This window comes from Somniosus microcephalus, chromosome 9 (genome assembly GCF_052327205.1).
Source record: "Somniosus microcephalus isolate GS21.2 chromosome 9, FLI_Smic_1.0, whole genome shotgun sequence".
NCBI lineage: Eukaryota > Metazoa > Chordata > Chondrichthyes > Squaliformes > Somniosidae > Somniosus > Somniosus microcephalus.
The window spans coordinates 207,987,066-207,999,620 of NC_140995.1; the positions used below are offsets into that span (position 1 = coordinate 207,987,066).

Sequence of the window (12,555 nt, forward strand, 5' to 3'; positions counted from 1 at the left end):
AAAAGACAGAAATCAAACCGTCAGTGAAAACATCAGAGCACGTCTGACAACATGAAATCTCCCACGACATGAGCACAGGGGAGTACACCACTAGTGTACGCCACTGCGGGTGGCCAAGCACATTTTAAATAGATCTATCTATAAATATAATTTTATACACACACACGCAATATATAAATATATTACACACAACCCTTTGCTTCATGGCTGCCTGTGTTTTACAGTGAGGGCTTTACAAAATGGCAAGCGCTCAAGCCGAGACCACAGACACCCCTTTGCAACCTCAGCAGGGAACTGCTGCAGTGTAACATTTCACAACAGTTAAGACCTACCTGCAGGTGTTGGCCCAAAGATGCGAACCACGGGCACCCTGGTCACCTCATTCCCTCTGAATTCGGAAAAGCAAACATCCAGACCCTTGACCGGGCTGGACATGTAGTAATCAGCAGTGACAATCCTCACTGCAAACATACTGACCCGATCCTAAAATGTTGTATCTAAAAAAAAAGGGGGGGGGGGGAAGAAATGGTGGAAAAAGACCCAAATACAGTTAACCACCCCCTCTACACTACAAAATATTAAATGTTAACTGTCTCGGTAGTGGGTATTAGGGACTTGTCTTTGTCGGTCAGGCCGGGCTGAGGGTGTTATTTGCAGCAGATGAGGAGGATGATGATGATGATACGGGCCTGTGCAATGCCTGTATCCATGACACTCTCTCCCTGGCCCCGACCTCTCATCCTCCGGTCACTGCCTCCAGCCGCCTCTCCCGCACCCACATTACAGCAATCACAGCGGCCGGCCAGCCCCCCCCTCTCCCCAAACCGCCTGCTCGCCACTGACTCTCGCTCTTAACACGGTTGCTGTTCTGTGTGTATACACACACTCTAGTTCATTTGCCGGCTCCTCCGCCCCCGTGCTCTCACTCGGAGCTCCGCCCCACCCCCCTCAGTCGCTGCGCCACCGTTAACCGCCACAGCTGCACTGCAGCAGCGCGCGCCCGTACCCCGCCGTATGAAGCAAGGGGGGGCGGGGCAGCGAGCCCGCCGGAAATCCCGCCTCCCCACCCCTCTCATTGGTTAACCGCCTCCCCGCTCCGGATGCCGATTGGCCCGATGCCGAGATCTGACTGGGGAGGGGTGTCAATCAGCGCACCCGCCTCTTCCTCGCTTGACTCCGCCTCCTCCCCTATTGGCCGAAGCTGTATTCTTCAGCGGCTGCTGTTCTGCCCGCTCTGATTGGCTATTCCCCACCCACCTTCCCCTCCCTATAGGAGAGAGTTGCGTGATTGACAGGCTGATTGGCGCCGCTGCTCGGGTTGGTCTGCATTGCATTGCCATTGACATTGCATTGTGTGGGCTGGGATAGGATAGTGTAGGAAGGTAGGCGAGACCAGCTGCAAGCAAGGGGGTGTTTTGCGCAGAGATCTAGTTTTAGATGAATGAGAATGAGATAAATATAGCGTGGGGAAGACGGAACAAATTAAATGCCATAACACTATCCACTGAAAAGAGCAAGCTGCAAACTAGTGCCTGTCTGTATTGAAGGTTGTGTAATTGGTCAGGGGGCAATTTTTACCTAATCCGTCCATTGAAAAACTGACGGGATCGTCTGATTTTACTCTCCATTGACTCAAATATTTAATATTGGGCCGGGTGTAAAACCAGCGTTCCGCCTGATCATGTGGGTTTCCCACCCGGCAAGTTAGGTTAAAATGCCCTGTCACAAGTCTATTTGTAATTCAAACCCTGTTGCTTGCCTTTGCTTTAATTTATGTGTAGTATGCAAATCTATGTGCTGGATTTTGCAGTCAGCTGGTTACACTTGCAGTTGGTTAGACTTTTTACGGAGTTTTGCACTGGAACTTACTGTAAATTAGAGAATCAAAAAGCGCAGTAGCCTCTACAGTGTATCTGGGACCTGTATTAACAGGACAAGCTGTCTCCTTAAACAATCAGATTGAAGAATCGTTAACGAGCAGCACAGAGCCCGAACCAAGAAGTGTAAATTAGAATAGTGAATTCAATGTCAAAGCAGGTACAGAAAGCAAAATAAAGAAATAAATATTAGATTAATTAAGAGAGACAAAAGAGACAGAAAGAAAAAGTAAAAAAAAAGACTTTTTAATTTTTTTAAAAATCTCCCAACAATAATTAAAATCTGAAGGAATGAGACTCCACACTTGTGCCAGAGAGGTTTGTATGGCAGTAATTAAGACTTATCTTGCCGTTAAAAGGGTACTTACACTGCAATGGATAAGACCTAACTTTTTCTGGCCAGTTTCATATCTATGAGATAAGTTCAGCAACTTCATTCTGTTCAATGTATTTGAATCGTGTGTCAGACGGCGAGATGCTGTTATCGCGCAGCTTCTGGAGGAGCCGGGCATCTCGTTCAGTTGATTTCCGCGTTTAACTGCACATGTGCGGTTGCCGGAAGTTGCTATCCGATTTCCGCGTATATAATGGTGAGCACTGTTAGCCTCACAGTTATTTCTTCTGCAAAATCCGGTCCTGTATTATAGCAAGTGTCTCCCTTGCTCAGTGGTTGCACTCTCATCCCCAAGTCACAAGGTCATCGGTTCCACCCCCATTTCAGAGATTTGAGCACATAATTTAAGGTGATTTGAGCACATAATTTAAGGTGAGATTTCAGTGCTGGCTTTCAGATGAGATGCCAAACCAGGTAAAAGTAAAAGATATCATAGCATTTTTTGAAGAAGAGCAGGGGAGTTATCCTGGTATCCTTTTGAATAGGATGGACTGAAACAAGACCAGTTAGTCTATCAAGCCTGTTGCATACTGTCATGGTGCAATTTATGCACACTATGACTGTCATCTACCAACCCCAACCCCCACCAGCCAACTATGCATTCTTGTGGGAGAGACAGAAATCCCCTAAGTTACAGTGAGGAACTCATCCAGCTTCCTTTTCAACATTTGCAGTCAATCTGCACTAATGAGCCAGCAACTTCTTCCACAGCTTGATGACGGAGATACCTCATGAAATCTAACCTAGATTTATGCTTAAGTAACTTCTACTCCGCTTATCCTCCCTATTTTTTGCTTCGTTCTTGATCGTCCTGGAAATATATTCCGGCAATAGCCTCACGGACTGGTTGTGAACCTTCATGTACTATGACACCTAGGACTTTATCCCGCTCAACAACCTTAGGTTCACAACCCTACATGGTGTACATATGCTTGGTGTTGACTCTACCGTGTGCATAACCCTACATTTATCTATAACTAGCTGGGGGTGCCCGGCATTGCCAGGGCAATTTTGGGCCGCGCGGTCTCCCTCCCCCTGTCTGTCACTGCTTTAGTCTATGTCCCTCCCTCCCCTGTTGCTGCGTAGCGCCTCAGGGCCGGTGCGGTTGTGATACCGGCCGTGCGGGGCCTAGCGCTTGAGGCCCGGCCGGGCTGTGGGGCCGAGACGGACCCCAGCTGAGCTCCCCCGCGGGTGGCGCGGTTGACGGCCAGCCGCTGCCGATGACCCGCCCGCTGTGTGTAAACTCACCTGCCGCTCCCGGCGTCGCAATGTGGGGGTTTGTTTGGCTGGTGCTGTCCCTGTGGGGATGAAAAAAATGGCGGGGAAGTTTAGGGAGACTGGAGGATTAGGTCCCGCCCGTGACGCACCGATTGGTCAACCATCAGGTCACTGAACTGTAGGATTGGTCAAGCAGCACGTCACTCAACGCTAATGAGAGGTAGGATTGGTCAACCGCTAATGAGTGGATTTTTGAGGATTTTTGAAGAATTTTTGTATAGTATTTTTGTCTGACCAAAAAGTAAATACACCTATTAGAGTCCCCTAATGATAAGCTTTCTTTTGATATAACATATGCGTAGGTACGCTCTATAACTTTTGATTGTATAGCCGGACAGACAGAAAGACAGACGGAAAGACAGAAAGACGGAAAGAGAGACGGACCGTTTTATATATATAGAAGATATATCACATCTACCAGACATGGGCCCATTCCCACATTGCATCAGAACTGCTTGTAATCTACTTTTCACATTTAAGGTTCTAACACCCGCACAAATATTGTATCATCCACAAACTTGTGGACAGTTCTCCCGATGTCTTCATCCAGATCATTGATAAAGATGGTGAAGAGTAATGGCCCTAACACCAATCCCTGCAGGATTCCACTAGTAACCAGTCCCCATGCATAACCACTGCCATTAGCAGCAATTTTCTGCCTATGAGAATGCAACCAATTCCTTATCCAACCCAAGATCTCCTTATCAGTACCACATATCTTATTGTGTGGCACCTTGTCAAAAGCTTTTTGAAAATCAAAGTATTCAAACTCAACCGGGCTACCTACAACCACCAACCTAATAACTTCCTCAAGAAATTCAACCAGGTTGGTGAGTCATGACCTTTTCTGGAAGCCATGCTGAGAGTCTCTAATAACCCCTTCTCTGTTAAGGCGATCATACAATGTATCTCTAATGATCCCTTCTAGCAACTTGCCTATAACCAAAGTTAAGCAAATTGCCCTATAATTCCCTGGTTCTGATTTGTTGCCCTTTTTAAATTCTGGCACCCCACGGGCCTCCAAACGAACAATATCAGTCCATAGAAAGCTGGTAAGTATGTGAGCAAAGGGCTCGCAGAGCACAGCTCTCAATTTGTTGAGCACCGTCAGGTGAGTGCCATCAGGATCAGTACCCCAATCCATTGAAGACCTTCTATTCTAGCCATGACTATATCCACATCCACTTTGACACTTTCAACTTTAGCATCAACCATACAATGTATTATTGGTAACTCAGCATTGGCTTCTGTCATGAAGATTGATGCAAAATAGCCATGTCAAATCTGACATATCCTGGGAGGCCACCTAAATCTGTGCTGAGGAATCATTCCTCGGCCCTATTCAGTCATTACAAGCCCTCTGACTCCCAACATAACTGAAACAGATCTTGCTAATTCTACCCATTATCCAGTATCATCTTCTTCAATATTTCTTTGGCTGCTCTAATAGCATCTTTTGTTGCCTTTAGCTGAGCTAGAAACCTATCCCTGTTCTCCTGAGAATTATTCTCTTTAAGCCTGTAAAAATATTTTTTCTTGAGTCTAATTTGTTTCTGCATGTGCCTCAGTAGCTAATTTAGCTTTGTTTTACCATATAAGATATATCGGCCTAGAAATTCGGTTGGTAGCACCAGCGATTAACGCCTAAAGAGCCCGAGAATTGGGGCATTACCCAATTTTCGGGCGGGCGCAGTGAATATAGCGCCACCTCCCATATTGAGTATCCTTTTAGTGCCGGCGCTAACTCTTTTTGCTCGCCCACGGGCGCAGGCAGATCATGACGTCATTTCAGTGTGCAACGCCTTTTTGACGCCCCGGACCGGATATTCGGTGGCGCCCGCAACCTTTTCGCCTGGCGCTATTAGTGACAGTTGGATGGAGCGTTCCCAGGCCCTTCTCGGACTCGGGGGGCGCTATTTAAAGGGGACAGCACTAGTATAAAAGCTGCAGCCATTTGGGCTGGCCATTCTGATCGTTGCTGGAGAGAGTTGCTGACCTTCTGTTGGACAGTAATTTTCTCATTGAGCCTTCAGAGGCACTGGCAGCTTGAGGGCCCGGCTCCCGAGCTGGTGATGCAGCATCTGAAAGCAGGGAGGTGGAAGAGTGGCTTTAGCAAAAGGACAGCTTGGCAGCAAGGGATGCCAGATTGCGGCAAGGCTATGACATGGGTCCACAGTGAGAAAGCATGCTGGCGGGGGGAACAAGTGGAAGAAGACAGTTGTAAAAGGTGAGAACCTTACCATCGCTGTCGACAATGGGGTCGGCAGCTGCAGTGGTTCCTTATGATTCGGCCTCGTGCCATTGTCTGGGTAGAGAACATCTCGCCAGCGCTCCACTGCGGCCACCAATTGCTCCAGAGTCTCATTGGTGAAGCGCTCTGCTCTCTGTCTCACCTTCTCCATCTGGTCCAAGTTTTTAGCGCCAGAGAACGGGCCTGCGCCGATTCTGAGGTTACGTCCTCCAAGAATCTGGTGGACTCTCTCCTTGAGATCCGTGAGAGTGACCACTTGTGGAGGTCCTCCACCTGTGCGAAGCTGGTCTTTGCCAATCCTCGCCAGCTTGGACTGCAGGGGAAAGGAGGGGAAGTTATGTTACATGATGCCCTGAGTGATCATCTCATGCCCCCCATGGTGGAAGAGCCCTTACATGATGCCCTGAGTGATCATCTCATGCCCCCCATGGTGGAAGAGCCCTTACATGATGCCCTGAGTGATCATCTCATGCCCCCCATGGTGCAAGAGCCCTTACATGACGCCTTGAGTCAAATGTGCATGTGTGTGCCCAGAAAGGGCCATGGGTGCTTGCTGGCAGATGGCCAATGGGGCACAGCCCACCCTGTAGCCATAAAGTCAGGTGCAAATGAAGGGATGCGGAGGTTTGCAGAAACAACACTCACCCTCACGACCCGAGTGAGGTCGTTGAATTTCTTTCTGCATTGGACAGGGCTCCATGTCACCATGCTGCTGGAGTTGACCCTCTGGCATACATCTCTCCAAGCTCGTCGGTAGCCCTTATGATTCGGCCTCGTGCCATTGTCTGGGTTGAGAACATCTCGCCGGCGCTCCACTGCGGCCACCAATTGCTCCAGAGCCTCATTGGTGAAGCGCTCTGCTCTCTGTCTCACCTTCTCCATCTGGTCCAAGTTTTTAGCGCCAGAGAAGGGCCTGCGCCGATTCTGAGGCCTGCAAGGCGCAGAGTGTGGATGCTGAAGCTGACTGACCCACCCCTTTAAGAGCTGGCCGGCGCCTGGAAGTCTCGTGGTCATCAGTAATAGAGAGCACCTGCGCTGCGCCCGTCCGCTCCGATATTGGGTTGCGTCGGAAGATTAGCGCCTTAGGAGTCCCGTGTAATGCCTGAATTCGCGCCTCAATCCCCTTTAGGGGCGATGCAACCCAACATCGCGCCAGGCGGCGATAAGTTTCGTCTGGCTATGAACTTTGCGCAGCGCCAGTTCTAACGCCTCAAGCGGGGCTATACCCAATTTCTAGGCCATCATTTTTTAACTCAACAACAACTTACATTTATATCGCACTTTTAACGTAGAAAAATGATACTTCTGCAGGTCTCAATCTGCTCAACAACTCCCTCTACCCCCAACTTTAATGCCCTTATCTGCAGTAAAACCCTAACTCTTTTCCACCCTGGTCATTTCCCCTGGTATGGTCCCAGGGGCAGTGACCATATGGTTCCACAGCAATATATTATCAGTGCTCTCCATTTTTCCATGAGGATCCCAAAGAATTGTACACCATTTTGGGGGAGTCATTTTGCCCCTAGATGGTCCTCATCTTCACTCCCTCAAGTCCAGGGGATGCAGATATGAGTGCATCTATGCACAACTGGTTTAGCCATCCATCACCAGATTTGGCCGGACTACATCAAGCAATATTGGTCTTGCTCTTCTCTGTCAAAATTGCTCAATGCTTTCCAGGATGATCCTGGAGTAAAGATACTCTTCTTTTCTCCAATACCAACCTAGAAAGACAAGGGCAGCAGATGCATGGGAACACCATCAGCTCCAAGTTACCCTCCAAGTCACACACCATCCCAAATTGGACATACATTACTGCTCCTTCATTGTTGCTGGGCCAAATTCCTGGAAGTCCCTACCTAACAGCATTGTGGGAGTACCTTCACCATATTGTAGTGTATGTACCTTTAAGAGAGAACTACTTTTACAGCTCCTGTATACAGTAGTACCGGCAGTGACCACACCTGTATATAAGCCTTGAGCATGCCTCTGTACTGTCAGTCTTTAGACTACCCTCCTCCAGTAAACACCTGTTGATTGTTAAGTTACAGCCTCCATCTAGTTATTGGAAAACATCATACTTTAAGAATCACGGATTCAACAGTGGCGACGAGGTCGATTCGAATCTACCTGCAACTCTGCATTTCCTTTCAACGATTTGCTCCTGGAGGGCGGTGGAAGAAAGTCGAGGCCAGAAGCACGGGCGTCGACCACGAGCAACCGCCCAGTCATCCGGCGGAGAGTGAACATCGCAGGGGAGGCTGTTGAGAGCCGGGCTTGGTTCCCCAGCCACGACGATCCAGCAACAGACTGGCAACAGGTACAGCGCAGACCCTTCCCGGACAGCGGCGGCTGGAGCCGACCGACGGCACAGAAAAGGCCGAGCAGCGTCGACAGGGTAAGAGAGAGGGTGAAGCGCACAGGGCGCAGCTGGGGGTTGAAAACCGAGCGGCATCGAGGAAAAACAAAAAAAAAAGAGAGAGAGGGTAAAGCAGCAGCCGGGTTCAGGACCGAGCGGCGGCAACGGGAGAGGCGCACAGGAGAACGCGCAGAGCACAGCCAGGGCTCAAGGGCTGAACAGCATCCGCGGGGGAAAGAAAGGGAGCGCGGGAGACGCCATTGAGCCGCGGAGACGAAGGGAGAGCGCGGGAGACGTCATTTTAGAAGCCGCAGCGGAGAAGAAGGGCGAGCGCGGGAAGAAAGGAAAGCGCGGGAGACGCCATTTTGTGCCAGCGGAGAAGAAGGGAGAGCGCGGGAGATGCCATTTTAGACAGTTTAATCACACCCAGGGATGCCGAAGAGTGGCGGTATCACTGTGTTCGACAATGAAGTCGAAGATTGGGCGACATATGTGGAACGCATTGAGGTGTATTGCAGGGCGAATGAAGTGCCAGATGCTAGGAAAGCACTGGTTTTGTTGAATTCCATGGGTGCAAAAACTTATGGCTTACTGCGAAACCTAATAACCCCAGAGAAGCCAGTGGATAAGAATTTCGAAAGCATAGTGGAAATCCTACAGGACCACTTAAACCCCACACTGCTGCTGATAGCAGAAAGATTTAAGTTCCACAAAAGGAACCAGCATAAAGACGAAAGTAATGCTGAGTACCTAACGGAACTGCGCAAGCTATCGAAACACTGCCAGTTTGGATTGGGACTAGCAGATACGTTAAGGGACAAGTTTGTGTGTGGGCTTCAAAGTGAAGGAACCCAGAAACGGCTTCTATCAGAAAAGGATCTTATGCTGGACAAGGCTTTCAGCATGGCAGTATCACACGAAGCAGCCGCACGGGACGCTGCAAAGAATACAACGGAGACTGCAAAAATATGGCACCAATGAAATGTCATATGGAGCAGGGAAGTGTTATCACTGCGGCAGAACAACACACAACCAGAAGGATTGTTGGTTCAAGGACCAAGTGTGCAGACAGTGTGGAAAAGCAGGACACATAGCAAGAGTCTGCAGGTCTGGGAAGAAAACCAGCAGCAAGAAATCTCCACAGGAGAAGTACAAAAAGGTACACAAGGTGATGGACAGTAGTTCAGACGAACAGAAAAGTGATACAGACTCCAGAAGCAAGGAGCTGGGTTGCCTGAAACTACATAAGGTAATCAAAATGGAGGATCACCAGACTATCTGGGTCACTCTCAAGATAGACGGAGTCCAACTGAAAATGGAATTGGACACAGGATCAGCCCGAACAGTCATAAACCAAAGGGACTACAAGCGGCTATTTTCACATATACCCTTGAAAGCTACAGAGATGGTCTTGAAGACGTACACGAGGCAAAAAGTCTACCCCAAAGGAAAAATAAGGGTGAAAGTGATATACAAAGGCCAGGAAATACCTAAAATGGACATATATGTATTGCCAGATGGAGGACCACCACTACTAGGATGTGAATGGATCCGGAAGATACAATTAGATTGGCATTCCATACAGGCACTGAAGGTTGAGGCCAAAAAGGATGACGACGTCACACCTGGACGACTGTCAAAAATGCTAACTGACGCACAAGAAGTGTTCCAGGAGGGACTCGGAACACTAAAAGGCATAACAGCGACGATTAAAATAGAGGAAAATGCAAGCCCAAAGTTTTTTAAGGCCAGACCGGTGCCTTATGCGATCCGACCAGCCGTCGAAGCAGAGCTGGAAGGGCTGGAATGTTCAGGAGTACTGTCCAAAGTAGACTGGAGCGAGTGGGCTACACCCATCATTCCTGTAATGAAGAGGTCGTTGAGTAATACGCCTGGGGAACCAAAGAAGGTCCGCATCTGTGGGGATTTTAAGGTGACAGTGAACCCAGTCCTTCACACGGTACAATATCCGCTTCCACAGATTGAGGATATTTTCGCCTCACTATCTGGAGGTAAAGGCTTCACCAAAATTGATCTGGCCCAGGCATACTTGCAAATGGAGGTAGAAGAAGCCTCGAAACAATACCTCACGATCAACACTCATAAAGGTCTCTACCAATACAACCGGCTGGTGTTCGGGGTAGCATCGGCTCCGGCTATTTGGCAAAGGGCAATGGATCAAGTCCTGCAAGGGATTCCAGGGACCCAGTGTTATTTGGACGACATCCTGGTCACGGGCGAAAATGACAGTGATCACCTCGCCAACCTGGAGAAGGTGCTCACTAGATTAAAGGAATATGGGCTACGAGCTAATCACCACAAGTGCGAGTTTTTCCAGAAGCAGATCTCGTATTGTGGCCACGTTATTGATGAAGAGGGGTTACATAAGTCCCCTGAAAAGATTGAGGCAGTAGTCAAGGCTCCAGCACCGGAAAATGTGTCACAACTGAGGTTGTTCCTCGGCTGGTGAACTACTACCATAAGTTCTTACCAAATTTGTCTACAGTATTACACCCACTGAACACCCTACTGCAAACGGGGGTACCATGGAAGTGGAATGACGAATGTAAACGAGCTTTCCAGAAGTGCAAAGAATTGATCACATCAAAAGAGGTGTTGGCCCATTTCAACCCAGCACTACCGATTCGGTTGGCATGTGATGCATCACCCTATGGTATTGGAGCGGTGCTGTCGCACAAATTCCCAGACGGGTTGGAGAGGCCAGTAGCCTTTGCGTCTCGGTCACTAACCTCAGCCGAGCGCAACTGCACCCAGATCGACAGGGAGGCCCTCAGCCTAGTATGGGGAGTAAAAACATTCAACCACTATCTGCATGGGCAGAAGTTCACCTTGCTGACTGACCACCAACCAGTTGTCTCCATCTTTAATCCAAACAAGGGTGTTCCGGTGATGACTGCACAACGGCTACAAAGATGGTCACTTTTTCTAGGGGCGAACCAATATGAAATAGAGTACAAGGGCACGAAACAGCATGGAAACGCTGATGGGCTATCACGCCTGCCACTGCCTACGGTGGAGGAAGCACCAGCAGTGGACCCTATCGAAATATTTTATTCGTCGATAATTGAACGATTGCCAGTAACTAACGCGGATATAGAGAAGGAGACCCGCAATGATCCGACACTGTCTCGGGTATATGATTTGACGGTGAAGGGATGGCCAACACATGGCGACTCACTGTTGCCAGCATTCTCATCCAGAAGAGAACAGCTGTCAGTATGCCAGGGGACAGTGATGTGTGGATCCCGAGTGGTAATTCCACCCAAGTTAAGGGAGAGAGTGCTCAATGAGCTTCACGAAGGTCATCTGGGAGGGGTGAAAATGAAAAGCCTTGCTAGGGCTTATGTGTGGTGGCCAGGGATCGATCAACAAATCGAGGACCTAACAAAGAGCTGCTCAGGATGCCAGAAGTTCCAAAATGCACCACCACATGCCCCTCTACACCCATGGGAGTGGCCCTCCTCTCCATGGCAACGGGTGCATATTGATTTTGCTGGTCCATTCATGGACTCAATGTTCTTAATAGCAGTGGATGCGCACTCAAAATGGCCTGAGGTGATCAAAATGTCCTCAACAACTACAGAGAAAACGATTGCAGTCCTATGGACCATATTTGCCAGGAACGGCTTGCCAGAGCAGATTTGCTCTGATAATGGACCACAGTTTGTGTCCGAAGAGTTTCGGAAATTTATGAGAAGGAATGGGGTAAGGCATTACACATCCGCCCCATATCATCCAGCCACAAATGGATTGGCTGAGAGGTTCGTACAAACTTTTAAAAAGGCGATAAGGGCCATGTGCGATGATGAAATTCCACTACAGCATAAGGTGGACAATTTCCTGTTAGCCTACAGAAATGCGACACATGCAGTTACCAACCAGACCCCGGCCATGATGTTCTTTAACCGAAGGTTGAGATCTCGTCTGGATTTGCTCAGACCAAATGTGCGAAGAAATGTTGAGGATAAGCAATTCCAGCACATCAATGAGAAGCCGACAAGGAGCTTCAATGTAGGACAACCAGTCTTGGCCCGCGACTACCAAACAGAGAAATGGCAACCCGGAACGATATGCACAAGGCAGGGGCCATTAATGTACACAGTGGATGTCGGGGAGAACATTGTGAGACGCCACGTCGACCAGATCCTAGCGTCACAGGAACGAGTCAACCCCATGTCTCGCGTCCTTGGGGATGAACCCGACATACCTCAGAAGCATCTACCTCAGAAACAGTAACAGCGGATGAACTAACCGACGAAAGGGGGCCAGAATCGCCTCCGCACCAAGAACAAGAACCTCAGGAAAGGCGCTATCCAGAAAGGATCAGGAAGCTGCCCCAAAGACTGAATCTATAAATGGACTATTTCAGTTTAAT

The 12,555-nt window shown here is 48.9% G+C and overlaps 1 protein-coding gene across 1 annotated transcript in view; it reads right to left on the reverse strand.

Moving 5' to 3' along the window:
• rev3l (REV3 like, DNA directed polymerase zeta catalytic subunit) overlaps positions 1-913 on the reverse strand; it is a 219,505-nt gene extending 218,592 nt beyond the window's left edge. The window contains exon 1 of the mRNA XM_085997824.1: positions 333-913. Coding sequence (XP_085853950.1) covers positions 333-471 — 139 coding nt within the window. The 5' untranslated portion in view covers positions 472-913. The remainder of the gene's footprint in view (positions 1-332) is intronic.
• Positions 914-12,555: the final 11,642 nt, after the last annotated feature.